Source organism: Rhinolophus ferrumequinum, chromosome 4 (assembly GCF_004115265.2).
Source record: "Rhinolophus ferrumequinum isolate MPI-CBG mRhiFer1 chromosome 4, mRhiFer1_v1.p, whole genome shotgun sequence".
Taxonomy (NCBI): domain Eukaryota; kingdom Metazoa; phylum Chordata; class Mammalia; order Chiroptera; family Rhinolophidae; genus Rhinolophus; species Rhinolophus ferrumequinum.
Window position 1 is genome coordinate 60,048,177 of NC_046287.1, and position 18,902 is coordinate 60,067,078.

Consider the following 18,902-nt stretch of genomic DNA (forward strand, 5'->3'; position numbering starts at 1 on the left):
AGAAACTTCAATTATTTATTGTAAAAATTTAATTATAGAAAAAAGGAGATGAAGAATAATTATTTTTCTGAATTTTTTGTATGCAAAGGACAGTTAAGTTCGTGAACTCATCCTAGAAAAAGTGCTACATCCCTCATTGATGAATGTCAATACGGTCACCTTCGAAGTACTGCCCTTGGGAAACTATGCACCTGATGCCAGTTCCTAGTCCACCCTTCAAAGCAATTTTGGAACTCTTTTTCTGGAATGGCCACCAGAGCTGTCGTCATATTACCCTTGATGTTCTGAATGTCATCTAAATGTCTCCCTTTCAATATTTCCTTTATCTTCAGGTAAAGAAAGAAGTCTTTGGGGGCCATATCAGTTGAGTAGGGAGGGTATTCCCATACAGTTATTTGTTTACTGGCTAAAACTTCCTCATAGACAGTGTCATGTGAGCTGGTGCATTGTCGTGATGCAAGAGCCATGAATTATTGGCGAAAAGTTCAGTCCATCTAACTTTTTCACACAGCCTTTTCAGCACTTCCAAATAGTAAACTTGGTTAACTGTTTGTCCAGTTGGTGCAAATTCATAATGAATAATCCTTCTGATATAAAACGAAGTTAGCAACATCGTTGCAACAAGTTTGTGAACATAATTGTCAGAATTTTCAGATGAATTCTCCTCACTTTGTGGAAAACCACATGTGGATGAACATACCACTACAAACTTGTGATTGTACTAGGACACAGACAGGGATGAAATTAATTATCATTAATTCTATTCAAATAGGATCCATGTTTAAAGAATTCATTATGTCTAGCTAAAACCTTCTCTTATGGGAGGAGATTACCTTCATCTCCTGGCGACCCTTCTCCCCACAAAGGAGCACTCACTGTGAAGAGCAGAGACCACATGACATGTGATGAAGGCATAGCAGGACTTCTTTAGAAACATATCCAGTATTTTCTTGTACCTTTCCCAGTCCAGAGATGAGTTAGAGGAAAATCAGGAATCTTGGTCTCCATTATTTGGACAGATAGAAGAGAATAGACTCTGAGTCATAAGTGTCACACTGTGGAGAACTTGAAGCCGGGTTTCAGTCTGTGCATCACCTACATAAAGACAGTGCAGTGTCAGGGAAAATGCCCCTTGCTTCCTCCTCCTTCTACCTCCCAGGTGAGATAGATGTGATGATCTAATGAAGAAGATATGATGCAGGGCAGTGCTAAGGAGACTGAAGATGCTCTGCATCTCAAGGTGATTCAATACTAATTAGGTAAAATTAACTCTGGAGGAGAAACACCTGATGTGTAGCCCTGTGATGTGTAGCTGTGGAGCCAGAGTGATCAGCGTAGCAGACAAGACAGGAAAAAAACCTTGGCTTGGAGCCAATAAATGATCCTTAGCGATGTCTTACTTATGTTCTAATAGTACTGCTCTTCATTCAGTCCTCACAGTTACCTTGTGAATGAGGCAGGGCAATTGTTGTGTTCATTTTACAGAAATACAAAGTATTTGCCTAAGGTCACAAAGCTGATAGATGTCCCACATGGAACCCATGTCTTGGTTTCCTGACTTTCAGTTTAGTGCTTTCTGAACTGCATCAAACTCTAAGACATGGTGATCTTTCTGCTCATCTCTTAAAAACTGAACTCATGTGCACACACATATATGTATTTGGTATGTATGTATTCATGCATGCATACTTTTTGCATTATAAACTTATATATGGTCATTGAAGAAATATTGGTTGGAAAGTAAAGAACAAAATATGTACCATCTCCAAAATACTATTACCATTGACATTTGATGTATTTTCCAGGGAATCAGGTGAAAGTTTGCTATGAGCAGGAAGATTCCACTTGATTTTCTGGGGTTGTGGTTTGTTTGAGAAACAATATAAAAACAGTTTTCGGATGTTTGACTTTAGAAATGTGTGACAATATTTCCTTCCTCAAATTTACTTGGGCTTAGTCAAGCCACCTCCTCAAGAGCTGGGCTTTTCATAAATTGAAATTGCTTGCTAATCTCGCACCCATACAACCATTGTGCCTTTTTCTCTTGTCATCTTTAATGGCATACCTGATTTCTGGCTAACCATCTACTACCTCATGAGATCCTACTAAGTCATCTCGTTTCTCACCTACCCTTCCAAAATACCTTTCTTTTTTAACCTAGTTTACTCCAAGTGAAAAAAGATGAGAGTTGTCAAAAAATTTAAGTTCTTCTCCCATTTATAACAAATTGTGTGACTCAAAGTAAGTTGCTTCACTCTTCTGAACCTCAACACTGTCATCTTTAGAATGACTTTGGCTTATATGATTTTTAAGTTCTTCTTCAGCCTTAACTTTCTTAGATTCCATTATCAAATAAATTCATGCCAGAGTGGGAGTACCTGGTAACTCTGACCTCCTAGGAGAAATTCTGTTTCAAATGTGAGCTCTTGTTAACCCAGATTATATTATTCATAAATTCACTCAATCTTTTAAATATTCATGCAACAGATATTTGTTAAATATCTATTATGAACTGGGGATGCATAGGTCTGATAAACAATAGTGTCCCTGGTATCATGAAGCTTACTATGTTATGAGAATATAGACAAGTAAACAGGTAATTATGAAAAAGTGTGATATTACTATAGGGAAAGCACAGGAAGCTGTTAGCCCTGCTTGCAGGGTATTATTGTGAAGTAGGTCTCATCTGGAGCAATATTTAATTATAGTTATGAATAAAGCAACTTTTAAACATTTATTACATCAGTTTTTATTAAATTTCATCATTACATTTTGATTATAATATATAGATCACAACACTGCTAATATAATTGCTTTTCTAATTTTCATAAAAGGAATACACAGATATCAGAAAAATTATTTTGAAATCTTCTATAATGTACTCTTAAGAAGTTGTTACATATTAAATTATAGGTGTGATACAATGAGTGGCATTAATATATGCAGACACCTTTGTCCTGACAAAATGTACCCTTGCTTGGATTATATTAACCTTCCTTCAACAAGGCCTTCTCAGTTGTACCTCTTACAGACTTTAGAAAATGCATGAGATCAGTGCCTCCAGTTCCTTTATTTCCTTCGTCTGATGGCTCTTCAGATGTTTGGTTTTTCTTGGACTGCTGGCTGGCAGGAATCACAATGTACTTAGTTACTATTTGCAAATGGTAGCTTCTCAGGGAGACCATAGCTTTCACACAATCATTATAAATTTCCTGTAGTCTAGCATCACGTCTTGAACGTACGAACTCACGAACTGAGGGACCTAACTCTAGTGAATGAAGAAAGTTCTGGTGAGCTGGTGGCATATATGTTCTCATTTCCTGGAGGAATTCAGCAGCTGATGCTGAAAGAACAAGAGAAAGATGATTTAGTAGAGAGCCTGAAGCATACCCCAATCCAAGGGAGAAAGGCAGAGTGAAGTCAGAGTGGGTGGAAGATCACAGGCCAGCATCACAGCAGGAGGCAGTGAGTTTACAACCATCTTATTAGAAAGCCATTAGTCTTGTTACTAGTAAAGGTAACTACTGTAAAATATATTTAATTCTGAAAACCAGATGAGCTAAACACATTCTTTCACAATAAAGAGTTTCGTTTGTGTGCGTCCTTTCCCACTTTCCTACTAAATTTAATCCTTCTAAGAAATAGATGATATAGGTTGGCTATATATAATCTATACACTGAGTCCAAGACAGTTTAAGGGATCATTCTGAAATAAGTGAATGAACTAAGAAAAAAAGCATATTTTTACCCAGCCCAGTGCTTTCCCCTTTGACTATTAAACAGTTTAGGAAAAAGGAGAAAAGTAGAAAGGAGTTCTTCCTGTAAGCCCTTATAATGAATGTGGCTTATCTTCAAACTTTGGTACAGGTATTGCCCCTGGGTTACCAGGGCAGCAGGATGGTTGAACAAGCGCAGGGTCAACCCTCTTCTAGTCACTGAAGTCTCTCCCTCCCCAACTTATACTCATAGTCCTATCTTATTTGCAAGTGATTTTCTGAATCTGATCATACATTTTCAGAACATGTGATATTGCCTTCACAACAGTCAATCAGGCTTTATGTACAGGTGTCATGCAGGGTGTCATGCAGGGTCTCTGCTCCCACTCCCCACATAAGAACGCAGGATACGGTGAGGCCAAAAAGGAACACCCACGGAGCCATAGGTAGGGGAGTCATACCACTATATTCTCGCTGGCGGCTGGGTTGGAGACACAGGAAGCAGGATCCACACTGTCTGCAACCTGCCGTCCTAACTGCAATCCGCACTTGCTAGCTCAGCCCCCATCTTCTTGCTAGCCCCCATTTTCTGTTAGCATAGCCACACCAGTTATATTAGTGGCCAATGGCTCACTGGTTACAGCAGACGGCCAACTAGCCACAGCTGATGGCCATCCAATCACAGTTGATGGCCATTTACTACCTGAGCCAGCACCTTTCCACGTGAGGCCTAGAGCCTGGAAATGGCACTCCTGGCTCTGTCCCCACTACAGGTTTAAATGTCAAGGTCGAGAGGGTGATGAACTTGAGTTTGCGTTCTGACTTCACTGCTTTCTAATAAGGAGCCAGTCACTTACCCATTTTAAGTTTGTCTTCTTCACCTATGAAATAGGATGATGGCAATAAAGTCTGTACTGATTCTCATAAAAGCATCAGATAAGATGCTGATGAGAAGGTATTTTTTAGATATTAAAATACTATTGTGTTAACATAAGAGTTGATTATTATTTGTCATTTTCTACTCACCTTCACCAGTACTCTGCTGGACCCCCAGTAGAACATCAAAGCACTGAAAGATGCTGCTTTGGGCTGCACTACCCCCAGCGAACTTCTTGGGGGTATCCCAGACGCCTTCATACAGCAGACCCTCTCGCAGCTGGGGGTTGCCTTTCCAGCTAGGCCAGGAAGGAAAGAAAAATCATTTTTTGGATTCATTGCAAAATTTTCAAACGTAAAATCTTGCAGTAGAGGATGAATAGGATGTGATGCTAGATAGATTTCATTATTCTTTTTCCACTTCCCTTTTCCACTCATGTGCATGCATAAGAATAATAAATAACATGGTTCTGAGCAAATTTGGCTGAGTATTCCATGAATGGAAGCTACTTTTGCATTAGCAAAGACCATTCCTCTCTCTTTAAAATGATTAACTTTTCTGTCCATACTCCATCTCATGCCCGGCCAGGCAAAAACAGAGAGAATAGTTTATTCTTTTTCTACAACATGTATTTTAGGATATAAGTTGTTTTCCAAACCTGATGGATAGTGGGGGCCATCAGTGGTGTGGGGACAGAGTCCCAGAGAGCAGTTTTTAGGCTCTCGATCTCACATGGAAAGGGGCTGGCTTGGGTAGTAGATGGCCACCAACTGTAATTAGTTGGCTATTAGCCGCCAATATAACTGTGGTGGATATGGTAGGGTGTTGGTAGGTTGATTGTTTGGTTGGTTGGCAGGCAGAGAAGCACGGATTGCAGCTAGCAAGTGGGGTTGGTTGGCAGAGAAGAGGAGGGCGGATTGCGGCTCCTGTTTCCTGTGTCTCCAACCCAGCCACCAGCAAGAATATAGTGGTATGAACCCCCTATCCATGGCTCTGTTGGTGTTCCTTTTTGGCCTCACCATATCCCATGTTCTTAGGTGGGGAGTGAGACCAGAGACCCCTCATGACAAGTGGGAACTTGGTGTATTCTTTATGTTAATTATTTAAGAAAAAAATTCAAACATTTGTCTACATACCCAGACAAGTATATGCGAAGAACATTGAAAAATAGGTTTGGGTCCACATAGTCTGTAAAAATATGGGTTGTTTAGTTAAATACCATCAGAGAAATCAGGAGAAATCAAGACATTGTAAATAACTGGTAGTGCATTTCAGCAGAGGCTGCCAGAAAGGCATTAGCTCAGTCTGTGCAGAAAAAGCCCCTGAAGACAAGATCTCACTCACTGCCCTCTCCCAGGTGAGCCCCGCTCATCTACTGTGTCTCCTGAACAAGGTCTACCATGAGGTTAACACACAGCTTGTGTCCAAGAGCCTGGGCTCACCTACCACTCATCCTTAGATCAATTAAACTGTCAATATTTATTGAAGTCTACTTCAAGTGCTTACTAACATAACAGATAAATTACTTCCGTGAAAAAAATCTAAACAAGCAGAAACAAAATCCCCAGCAGCTCTACGGACCACATCCCTATGTCTCTCCCCTGCCCCCAAAGCTTGGTAAGGTCTTGGATTCAAACGTCAATCTTTTCACCAAGGACCAATCAGCATTAACTCAAATTCCAGTGATATAGTCACATATTTGTTAAGCCTGTCCAGCAGGACAAATTTCCTTTGGCAAATCCTGTTTATGCACTATTGTGGTTATTGTTGTCTTGTAACTGTTAATTTTATGATTATGTTTGACTTCAGTGATTTTCTATGTTGTTTCTTAGATAATTGTGAAAAAGCCAAACTCATAGAGAGAGCCTATCAAGCAGACGCTAAGTCTTTTAGAACTTGAAACAGCCTGTACCGTTGGCAAGTGGGAAGCAAGGATGTTCCTTAGAGTTAAATAGATCTAGCTTGAAATACTGGCTTCACCACTTACTACCTATGTGATCTTAGGTCATTTATCTGATTTCTCCAACTTTAGATTCCCTTGTCTATAAAATGGACGTAATGAAATTTAGTACTTGGAAAGTATAAAGATTTAGTAAGATAAAATAGAAAGTGAAAACACACCTACGTACTAAATGAGAGTTGTTTTTGCTTCCATTTTCTCAACAACTCTTTATCTCAGATAATTATAAACATTTGACTGAGGCCTAGAATGATGTATGGCATACAATACTTGCCATGAATTTGGTGAAACACTTTAAGGGCTTCGCGCAGACAAGAAGTTATATCAAGCAATGCCTCTTGCAAAGTATCTTGCTCCTGATGTTGTACAGCATTGAATATAGTGGGAATTACCTTTAAAACACACACACACACACACTTAAGATTTCTAAGCATTAAACAGTAGCATAGAATAAAATTCTCCTAAATATTAATCCCTAAATTAAATTTGGGATTTCCACTTTTTTCCTAGGGCAGAGTAGCCTCCAAATGTTTGATGAATTTTCTTACATTTAATTAAGCTTCAATTTGTTTTTATTCATTTATCATTTTGAGATAAGTTTATAGAATTTTATATATTTCTATTTCTACTTCTAATAGTCAAAACCATTACATTTATGTCAGTATGTAATATAGTTCCAATGCCAAATTGCATTGAAAACATTTCTCTTTTATTGGGGTTTCAAATTTGATTCTAAAGATGTGGCTCTTAGATCTTATATTTTAGGCAATTCACAACAATAAATAAAATACTTGTTTCTACCAGATTATCCCTTACTTCCAATTAAATAATCACACGCTAGAATCAGGATAAAATTATTTTATATATAATATAGTTCAGTTACTAAGTGATTGTTCTGCTAATGTGAAATAAGATGCAAATTTTCCAGTGTGAACAGACGTACTTTTATTGCAGAAGCAGCGGCTATTTCCACCAATAGAGAAACCAGGAAGAATCCTTTACTGCAGTCCCCACCGGGAAACGAAAACAGAATATCCATGTTTCTAAGAAAATCAGTCAAGGAAGTCAAGAATTAGCAATAATATCAGTATATTTGTTGAGTACATTATAATTTTTAAGCATTTTTACTTGTCCTATTTTATTTTCAATATAGTCTTATGAGATAAGTAGGAAAGGTTTTACTATCTGCATTACATAGTAGAGAATATTAATGTTAGATCCATTGTTTGAGATCATATAATTAATAGAAGCTTAAGTTGAGACTTGAAATTCCATTCCAAAACTTGGAACTAGAAATTCCAAGACTATATCTGTTATTGCATTAATTTTTCACATGCATATACATGCATATATATATATATATATATATATATCTGAATCTACATGTATACATACATATATATACACACACTCAGTGTTTGTAGAGATATCTATGAGATATAATTTTAAGAAGTGATCTTTTTTCTTAAATAAACATATATTTTTAAATTTTTATTAAGTTTATTGGGGTGACATTGTTTAGTAAAATTATGTAGGTTTCAAGTGTGTAAGTCTATAATACGTCATCTATATATTGCATTGTGTGTTCATCACCCAGAGTCAGTTCTCCTTTCATCGACCCCCTCTCCTTCCATTTGACCCTCTTTACCCTCTTCTACCACCAGCCTCCTCCCCCTTTACCCTCTGGTAACCACTCAACTGTTGTATGTGTTTATGAGTTTTTATTTGTTTCTCTTACTCATTTGTTGCTTTCAGTTTCATATCCCACATATGAGTGAAATCATGTGGCTCTCTGCATTTTCTGTCTGACTCTCAAGATTCAGTCAGTTGTTACAATGGCAGTATTTCATCTTTTCTTATGGCCTAGTAATATTTCATTGCATATACCGGGGTGCTAAAAAAATGTGTATACATGACTTGTATTCATCTTTTGTTATTGGCATATATTGAGAATTATAATTTTAATACAGTTTTTTTCTTTCTTAAAATGTGTATACATTTTTTTTGGCACCCTATGTATGTACCACATCTTCTTAATCCAATCATCTGTTGAAGGATACTTAGGTTGTTTCCAGCAATCCCTCTTCTGGGTATCTACCTCAAATATCTTAAAACATTTATCCGTAAAGATATATGTACCACTGTGTTCATTGTATTATAGCATTATTCATGGTGGCCAAGAAATAAACTTTTTTATCTGTGAATCTGATTCAGTTTCTCAGTGGTATATCTACCTTACAAAGGAATTGACTGGGAAATGCAAATAACTGATTAGACCCTATTCTCTTTTTTATTGAAGTTTTGCATTGGTGCAAACTGGTCTCAGTACCTGTATATCCATGAGTTTCATGGTGGTTAAATTCATGTTCTCTGAAGCCAGACCATTTCTACAGCTTACTTGCTGTGTTAGCCTGAGCAAGGTATTTCATCTCTTTTTGCCTGAGTGTTCCCAATTATAAAATGGGACTTATGATATCATCCTCTTATTTAAAAACCTTCCATAGCTTCCCATTTATTTTAAGATACTGTTTAAACCGCTTACTATAGCCTAAAGTCCTACATAATCTTTTTAAAAGTTTATTTCTTCATCCCTTTCCAACACTGTTATTTTCATCATTCATTATTTATCAACAACACTAGTCTTCCTTCAGTTCTCATAAGGCACCAAGATTTTTGTCACTTCAGGGCGCTCACTCTTACTTTATACTCCCCTATGATGACTCTCATTTTTTTCTTTCTTCTAGCTAATTCCTACCCACTCTTGAAGACAAATAACTTCTTATAGGGATTCCTTCTTCATCTCATATGCGGTTGGAGCTTCCAGTCCTCTATCTTCTTATACCTTTTCTTAATCATGTAGTAATTTGCATAATATATATATATATATATATATATATATATATATATCCTTTCCTCTCCATTAGTCCAGCTTCACCAGGACAAGCTTATACCTATAATATTTGCCTTTGTTTCCCTAGCTCTTAGCCTCTGCTTATTACATAGATCAAAAATATAAGGATTTGGTCCAAAAGAACAGATTTATGTTTCTGGCCACTAAGGTCATTAAGTCATAGATACACTGATGTAAGTGCATTTTGTATTTATATGTATAATTATATTTATATATATATATGTAAGAATTATTTTCGCATATGTCTAAAATATCAAACAGACAGTCATAGATATAATTAAGGGCTGGAACTATTTAGTCTTCTTTTTTCTGTATGAGTTGTCTACTTTAAAAATTGTATTATTATTATGTTTTAGTATTGAATGTTTTCTTTAAATAAAAGCATGCAGAAGTCCATTATGAAAACAAAAAGTGGAGTTCCACTTCTTAATGTTGACCTGGGGTTGTGGAGATTCCTGAGTGTTTCTCTCTTGGTCCTTCTCCAACCAATCCCTGGAGACCCGTGACATATCAAGTAGGAGACCCCACAATTCCTTGAGTTACATTTTTGCCTGAATTCAATTGGCCATTTAATAAATGCATTCTGGGGATATTGATAAACCTATATTCACTTTGAATAACAAATACTTCTTAGACTAAAATAAGAATCAAATACTTACTCATAAGTCAGGGGCCTTATGAAAGCAGCAGTGAAGGAATGGGCCAGTCGGAAGAGAGAAAGAAAACCAATTTAAAGATCATATAGTTTTGAGTTATTATTAGTTTTAGTACTATTATTATTCAATTTAATACTACTTATAAACTATTATTAGATTTAATACTTCTATTAAAGGTAAGACATAGTTGAATTAAAAAAACAATGTTTGTTTTTTATATCTCTCAAGTAGTCATTGCAAACACTTAACTTAGGACTTTATGAGTGAAATAAAAATTAAATATGCAAGGAACACACATGGTTAGTCAGTGGTAACTAACAAAAAACTTTTTTAGACAAAATTCTTTCATTTTGAACTATTCCCATGTCTAGAATATTCTTCTGCAGATACACACCCAGAGCCAGGGGGCACCACGATTCTCTTATCCCTTTATTGTAGCGAATCCCGTCACTACATGGTTAGGAAGGGCCTAAATTCTGAGCAGCTGCTCTGAAAGCACAGACATTGCCCTCTCTACTGCTGAAGATGTGTTGACTCTCAAACTCAGCTGGATAGTTAAAAATACATTTGTAGGATCCCATAAACATGTTAATCAAGAGAAGCCAAACACAAAAGAGTACATACTCTATGATTTCATCAAGTTGAAATCCAAGAACAGAAAAAACTAATTTTTGATATGACAAATCAGAATGTATTTGCCCGGGGTAGAGGAGAGAATTTTCTGAGGTGATAGAAAGATTCTCTTTCTTAGGGTTACACATGTCAGGCTCACAGTAGTCAGACTCCTTAACAGAACCGAACTCTTAAGAATGGTGCATTTCCTTGTATGTTAATTGTATACCTCTCTCATATATGAACATTTGTAGTTACAGATACACCAAAGAAACCATACTCTCCAAACAGAGAAGGAAACTGTGCTACCTAAAAAGTAAACAAATGACTAACTCCCTTTTGATTTAAATAATATGCAGTCCTTTCATTTTTGTTATAATCACTGTTTACTTACCCATGGGGATCCTTTTTCTTCCAGTTTGCCAAGACACAGTCTGCATAAACCAGAATTGGAGGCAATCCCAGCTTCTCAGAGAGTTTACAGTAAGGGACAGCAATATTCCTTGGCAGGACCTAATTAAAACACAACATTTAGTTTAAACTTCGAAGTATCTTACCTTTCGTTCTGCTTCCTGGGTGCCAAAATATTAGATGCTACATGGAATGGCACTTTGTAAACAAACAAATGTAATTTTCTCTTCCTAATTTCATAATTTAGTCTGGTAACTGTTATATGTTTAGGTTTGAATTTGTACTGATGTGGACTTAACCTAATCATAGAGGGGGGGGGAAGAAATAGAGGGTAAGGGGAAGAAAGTCTTTACTGCTGACTGTCTAATAGCCTGTGAGTCATTGACAGCTATTCATTCAACCATTCATCCCATGAATATTGGTTAATTAGGCAACTCCTCTATGCAAGATACTCATTATCTACCAGCAATAAATACAAAAATAAAAGCAATTGTCTCAAAGAAGCTCAAAGTCATTTATAGCTAGGAATTTTGGATATGATACATACTAGAAGCGTAAAAAGATTGCTGCTCTTGGAGCACAGTACTGGCAGAAATTCTCTGCTGAATGTTTTTAGAAACTCTCTGCTGACTGTTTTTAGAAACAGAGTTTTTAGAAACTCTCTTCGTAGAGTGACATTGGTGCTTGGCCTTGAAGGCTTACTTGTGTTGGTAGGGGAAATCTCCTACCAACACTTTATATTTCCAAGCAGAATATGTCAACTGGAGTGACACTCTGGGCTTAACTTTTTCACTCACCTATTCTCAGAGGAGGTATGGAAGGCTTAGCTAATTGCATTTGGAAGTGAAACTACAGCTCAGTTTCCTTTTCTCCTCAATTGTTCTTTTCCTCAGCCTGTTACTCATAGAATTCTGCTCTCTGTTTGGCCACATACTCCCACAGGGCAATCTCAATGGGTAAGTGCACTCAGGATGACCATTGTTGCCACATACTCCAACTACATTCTTCAACTGCTCTATTAGTCATAAAGTTGACATTTTAGTTATCTGCCTGACTTCTCATCTAACTACATTTGGTTTATAGACAGATGGTCGGTCCCATATAATAACTAAAGTCATGCTTATCATCAGCAGCCTATGGTTGGAATATGTGTATCTCACCAGGCAAAAGATAAGAATATATGGCCCATCTGGGGTAAGTGGGTAGCGGGACTTCACTGTTAGAGATGGTGTGACTAGGGGGTCCACTCCACAGTTCTGAGAAAATCACGGGAGCTATGTAACTCCCATGATTAGTGGTTTCAGATTAGCTTAGTACACCTGGAGATGATGGTTTAACCAAGAGAACAAAAATGTTGAAATAGAATCATTCACTATTAAAGTAACATTTCGATGTGTGCTTCCCTTTGCAGACCTCATCCCATTGGTGGTTGAAGCATTCTGTTTGGCAAATGATTTCCGCATATTTCTAAAGGAAATAACTTTTGTTCCTTTCCTAATTAGAGAAAAGGTCAAGGGAAACAAAAAGGGAAGGAATTGAATTAAATAATTAATTTGAAATGACTTAGGAAAAAGAAAGGAACTATTCAAACACAGCTTAATCTATTATACACTCCTGCAGCTGCTAAGAAACTCAGATGCTAATTTCTTACCCATTCTCAAGCAAAATGTGCCTCACATCTATGTATCTTATTTTTCATCTATTTTCTCTTTCCTACAATTTCCTCACTTAAATATTTTTTATCTTTTTATATATATTTACACTGCCAGCTTCTAAGATCTTTTTCAAAATGAAAATCATACAGATACTAGATAAATTTAAAAACTACATTTCTATGTTTTCTTTTATAATTGTGATCTACAGTCTGATAAATTTATTATCTTTTGATTATGCCATATACACACAAAAAAGAAGTCTACACATTTTTTGCTTGTCTTCTCTCTCTTTCCGGATTCCCTCCTCTTTAGATAAGCTCTACCAATCTTTCAAGAACTAATTCAGGTTCCACTTCTTTTTTTAAGTATTTCATGATCAAGTCAACTGTTATTTATTTTGTCTGAAGTCTGTACCTAGCATATGCTGCCCTTTGTTACTGATGCTGCATTATTATTGTTGTTCTTTTTCTATATAATACCTGTGCATTTAGCTAGACTCAGATTCTAGCAAGTCTAGTGAGACATTGTGCTTAGCTAAATTTTAAGCTAGGTAGTAAGACTGGAACTACCCTTAAACTTTTTTGTTTAAGAATCTGGACATGGCAGTTTGATGATTATAAAGAAGTATAAGGTATTCCCATGATTATGCAGAACAACTTTTTCCTCTTCTCTAAGTATCAGGAGATGGATGATTCATCACAAGGTGGACTCGTATGTTGTTCTATCTTTAAAAGGGCATGGAAAGAAAAAAAAAGATAAAATACAAATTCCCATTGTCAAAAAAGAAAAAGACTTTCACTCAATGGCAGAAGGTGTTTCTGGAATCTATTTTATTCCTTTGTTTGTGATTTAAAGGTTAGGTATTATGGTCTATATTGGTCTCGTGATTAGGGTTGCCAGATAAAATACAAAATTATATTATTTTAAATCTAAAGTTATCTGCTATTGAGAGTAGAGTGATACTGATGTATTCTTCTATGTTGACAGATGTAAGATAGCATTTTAGCTTTAACTAAGAATAGTCATAAAATGTTCATATCTCCCAAAAGTCATAGAGAAAAGTGTTTCATATTTAAATGTATTGATTGTAGTGCCATTTACAATGGTATAACATTAAAAACAAGTAAAGTATTTATCAATAGTGGAATGAATAAATAAAGTCCAGGAGCTCAATGAAAAATTATAAAGTGATTTCAAATGATAACTAGGATGATTGTGTAGTAATTAAAAATGTTTACGATATAATTTGAGTGAAAGAAGCAGAACATATATACAGAATGGAGCAACTGTATTATATTAGTAAAAGCCTAAAAATCCAATAATGATCATAGATGACATATTAAATCAGTGAATGATTTTTTTTCTTTTCCTTTTTTTGTTATCCAAGTTTCACAAAATGCAATTATAATAGTTTTAGATTTTTAAACATTAAATGTAATTGGATGTAAATCTGTCATGTAGCATAAGAAATATTAGAAAATCTCCAAACCTTGCGGACATCTCCATCACCCCGATTCCACACATATGCCATGGTGATATACCCCAGGACCAGATGTGCAAGGCGCTGGGACTTGTGTCCTTCGAGGTCATCAATACTGAGCATTGGTAACTGAGAATGAAAGGAGAGGTTGACTCAAATCAATGTGGTGACATTATAACTTCAAAACCAAATTTAAAATGTTAAGAAGTTATAGATGAAGAGAAATGTAATACTTATGCAAACCTTCTCAACTTCTGCACGTAGTTCACCATTCTGAATCAGGGCAGCCAGATTTTTAGCGATGGAAGTCCAGGCATCATAAGGGTGAGGTAGTTCCTCCTTGAAAAAACGAAATAGGACTTTTTTGTACTAGTGGATGTTACCGTAAAATAGTTTTGATCCTCCATCTTGCCTCTAAGTCAGTTCTGTGCAATATTGCCCTGGCACACACTTACCTGTCTAGCAACACAAGCCCATGCACTGCCACCTACACACTCAGGGCTCAGCACCTTCTCTGCACTCTTCCTTTTCCTCGCTCCTCAAGCACTCTCACCTGCCTGTTTTTCAAAAATCACCTCAAAGCTTTCACTAAAATCTTCCTGACTGCTGCAGTCTATCTCATATTTCCAATTATGAATCTTATGGGTTATACCTTTTCACATTGTTAAGTAATATATTGTTATCTGCTATTATTTTTCTTTTCTTTTTGGCTAGATTTTAAGTCTTTTTGAATGGAAGAAAAATGAGATTTATTAAATGTCAGTAGTAGCCTAGGCACTTTGCTTAATAATTTCTCATTTAATTATTGTAATGACCCCAAAAGTTGATTGTTATCTCCATGTCATAAAGAACGAAAACAAGGCTTGGACAGTTTACTAACCTGTTTTGTATATATAGTTTAGTGTAATTCAGATGTTTCTAACTTTCAACAACCCATGCTCTTTTTACGTCTCATTACCTGATGGTAAGGATTTTATCATGCTGTTAATCCTACATTTCTTACAGGACCTGGCACAAGAACTGGACATGTAGGAAACGCTGTATGTACACATGTTGATTACCCACTTTGGTTCCACTATAGGCTTATTGTTTGATCAATAAGTACAAATAAAATCCAAATAAAAGGGACTTCCTGGATTTTATCAGATTTATAATCTTATCTCTAGGGAAAGCATACAAACAAAAGACCTAGGAAACACCCTAAAATGAGATTCAGATCCCTGAACAACTCCCTACTTGTCCTGATCTTATCCCTTCTTCATTAAGCTACTTCCAGACATGCCCTGGGTGTCATTAATGCTGACCTATGAGGACGGAGTATGGATCAAGAGATTAACTCAAATCAACATGGGTGATGTTTTAAGCTGCAAAACAAAGTTAGTATTATAAGTAAGCTATAAAATAAGAAGACAAATGTACTGTAAAACTCAAATATTTTCAGGGACTGCAGATAATTGTCCAGTCTTAATCTGTAAGAGCAGGTTTTTAGCAACAAAAAGATCCAAGCAGTATATTCACTAAATAGTCACTTCTCTTGTTTACTTTGAATTCTTCCCCCTAACCACACAAATGCTGTGCTCTAGTGTTTATAGTAGTTCTCATATATTTTTTGTTGTGTGTTTCTTCTTGTAGCACATCAAATTTCTGGTTGTTATTTTCCCAAAATAACAAAAGTGCTTTTTTGTTATGTATCATGACTAGTATCCTATTTGACAGAAATTTCGACAAATGTAAAATTTAATCCATAATATACTTTTGGTTCAGGGGATGCCTGAGTTGTATGATATAAATTAATAAAGAATAACAAGAGGGCTATTCAACTTCTACTAGATTAGAGAATGTATTTTGTATCTATATGGAATCAGAAGACGTATTATTTTCCTTTGGAATGGGAAACTGATAGAGTATATGAGACAGAGTGGACTTTTTTGAGCTTATAATTTGCAGGAAAGATCTTCAGTGAAGAAAATAATTAACGCTTAATTGTTGTGTGTGTGTTTTAGGACACTAAATCTAACTTCCCAAGCATCTCAGCAGCATTATTTTTTAAGTAGCTCAGGAAGAGTTTTGTTTTGCTTTTGTTTAGGGTTTTTCTTTAACCCTTGGAATCACCATAATTATTTTTTAAGAGAACTGACTCCTTCAGGGGAAAACAAAACAAAATGAGATTTTGTATTTTCTGAAAAGATGATTTTTTAAAAAAATTTTACCATTGATAAGTACATCCCTGACACAAACTTGTCCTAGCAATTGTGTGTGCTTGTATGGAAGGAAAGTAAGTCTGACTATTATTGATTTGCAAATATAAAGTAAACTAGGTACTTTTGGCAATAAAATTAAAACCTATACTTCATATCTTTAAATTAGCTTTATTATTTGAAAAGAAAGAAATGGATTGGGAGGAAGCATTTGCTTTACATTTGCCTGTATCACAGGATGTTATTTCTAAGTACAATAAGGTTGGAATCTCGGACTAAAAATATATATATTTGCTGCATTTAGAAGTGCTTTCTGGAGTGTGGACCCTGAGCCACAAACAAATAGAGATATATTGTTATACATTATTGACACAACATGTAACTGGTTCCTAGAAATACTTTCCTGGCATCTCATGTTTCTTGTTAAACCCAAGAGTGGTAGGTCGGGAGGGAAACATGCCTAGTGATCTCTTAAGACAGGCAGCATAGTATAATGACTTTAAGATCACCGACTCTGGACCCAAACCGGTTAGGCTCACATCCTATCTCTGCCATTGCTAGTTGTGTGAGTCTGGATAATTACTTAAATTCTGCTTAGTTTACATTCCTCGTCAGGAACATCAGGTTAATAACATACATACCTTGTAGGACGGTTGTAGGATGGAAAAGTTAACAGTTGTAACTTGCTTAAAAAAGTTATATAAATGTTTGATAATTAAAATATTGATGATAAGATAGTTGTCATGGCATACTTTAGAAGACAAATTTAGGAACTGTAGTTGTTGAGGCAAACATTTCCTGCCTTGCACTTTGTAGGCAAAACTTCTAAAAAAAATAAAAGGTAGTTCAGACCCCCTTGAATCTTATGCTTAGTAACAACACACAATATTAATATAACACAGTTGCTAGATGTCCCATATCAAAAGCTAATCAAAGTACAAATATATATTTTGTACAGTTAAATTGTATCAGCCAAGAAAGGGGAGTCCTTTGACTAACAGATTATTTATTACTTTGTTTTTTAAAAAATGCCCTCTGAAAATGCAATTGTATTAAGCCAAAATACATCCATGGTTTCTTTATTTCATTACTCTCTGTATCTGTGTAAGTAAGTAAGAAGTGCATCTAACACTAAATTTCTAGGTACAAAAATTTTAAGAAAATAAAATAATACCCATTTATTAGGTTGGTGCAAAAGTAACTGTGGTTTAAAAGGTTAAAAATAATTGCAAAAACCACAATTACTTTTGCACCAACCTAATATTAAAACTGTCTCCAATTTTGGCATGCTTTACCTATTTGTTCAGTAGAAATTACTGAACCACATTTTTTCAATGGAAGTTAATTTATCCAGCTAAACAGTGATAAGAAAATTTTTTTGCCATAAGTCAGTGCCCTCTCTTACCAGTGGATCTGACAGAGCAAAGCCCACATCTTCATCTATGTGGTATTCTTCGTGGATTTTCCAAGAACTTTTCGTAGGAGATGCCTTATGTGCCATTCTTGCAGTCTACTCCTCCAGCCCTCCTCAGTCTGAGAGAAGCTTCACAGCATCTATTTATTAGACAGTTGGCCATTGCCAACTCATCACGTAAGCAGCAAGAAATTACTTCCACTTACAGAATAGTTTCATTTTCTACTTTCTTTATTTGTAATTTGATAAACAAACCACAAAAGCATCATTGTTCATCATATAAAGAAACTAAAATTTCATATCCCATAATAAATCTTTATCAATGAGAATGTCTTTTGTTTACTGAGAAATGAAGAAAAGACTTGACTGAAATAACAGAAACCATGAAAATAAGTGACTAGAAGAGAACATTTTTATTTTATGAGAACTTTTCAAGCTTTGAATTAAAATAATGAATTTTCCCCAAAGTTAAAGTCTTTTTTTTTTAAATTTTGAAACCATTTTTTTTAATGACCATTCAGCATTTGCAAGAGTTAAAGTTGTATTTAAAGATTTGAATAGGCTTACTTTTCTTTTATTGACAAGTGGTATGTTAAATTTTATTTTATGATAATGCAAACAGAGTTCAAGTACAAACTGTCTTTTGCATATCAAGTATTTGAAAATAAAAATGAAGCTCTAATTTATAGAACATGCATGGCAAAACAGTCACAGAAAACTAGCTGGGTAGCTAGTAAGAGCACTTCAGTCATGAAACAACACTTATCTGTATATATAAAATAGAGATTACGGGTTACAGTGCCTGGAGCTGTGCCAGCTAGGAGTCCCTAACCACCTTCACCCCAACAAGTTGCATCTTGGGCAGTGAGCCCTGCGTTGTGGGGATTTGGAATATGAACTCTAGTGGGCCTATGGGTTCCTTGTTAGATCTGATGGGCAGTTGAGAACTTTGCAGCTGGCTGCTGACATAGAGGTCCAGAAGTGACTATTCTGGATTCCACCTGGAAGAACC

At 35.8% G+C, this 18,902-nt stretch overlaps 1 protein-coding gene across 2 annotated transcripts; it reads right to left on the minus strand.

Moving 5' to 3' along the window:
- Positions 1 to 2,785: 2,785 nt before the first annotated feature.
- IDO1 (indoleamine 2,3-dioxygenase 1) lies at positions 2,786 to 18,015 on the minus strand. 2 transcript variants are annotated; one of them, XM_033105168.1, is made up of 11 exons: positions 17,882 to 17,996; positions 17,118 to 17,301; positions 14,522 to 14,617; positions 14,288 to 14,407; positions 11,127 to 11,245; positions 10,124 to 10,138; positions 7,497 to 7,596; positions 6,828 to 6,945; positions 5,730 to 5,781; positions 4,743 to 4,891; positions 2,786 to 3,343 (listed from the first exon to the last, which is right to left on the minus strand). In XM_033105168.1, the coding sequence occupies exons 4-11, from the start codon at positions 14,399 to 14,401 to the stop codon at positions 2,988 to 2,990; spliced, it is 1,023 nt and encodes a 340-aa protein (XP_032961059.1). In that variant the 5' UTR covers positions 14,402 to 14,407; positions 14,522 to 14,617; positions 17,118 to 17,301; positions 17,882 to 17,996; the 3' UTR covers positions 2,786 to 2,987. The 2 variants fall into 2 exon arrangements, with proteins under 2 accessions (XP_032961059.1, XP_032961058.1); XM_033105167.1 differs by lacking the exon at positions 17,118 to 17,301 and having other exon boundaries at positions 17,882 to 18,015.
- Positions 18,016 to 18,902: the final 887 nt, after the last annotated feature.

Bases quoted from the DNA above. Each gene is read 5' to 3' on its own strand.
- IDO1 (XM_033105167.1), bottom strand. From the start codon at position 17,977: ATGGCACATAAGGCATCTCCTACGAAAAGTTCTTGGAAAATCCACGAA. The intron at 14,408-14,521 runs GTTTGCATAAGT...TTTCATTCTCAG, and splicing joins TACGTGCAGAAGTTGAGAAG to TTACCAATGCTCAGTATTGA. The intron at 11,246-14,287 runs GTTTGGAGATTT...TGTTTTAATTAG, and splicing joins GTGATGGAGATGTCCGCAAG to GTCCTGCCAAGGAATATTGC.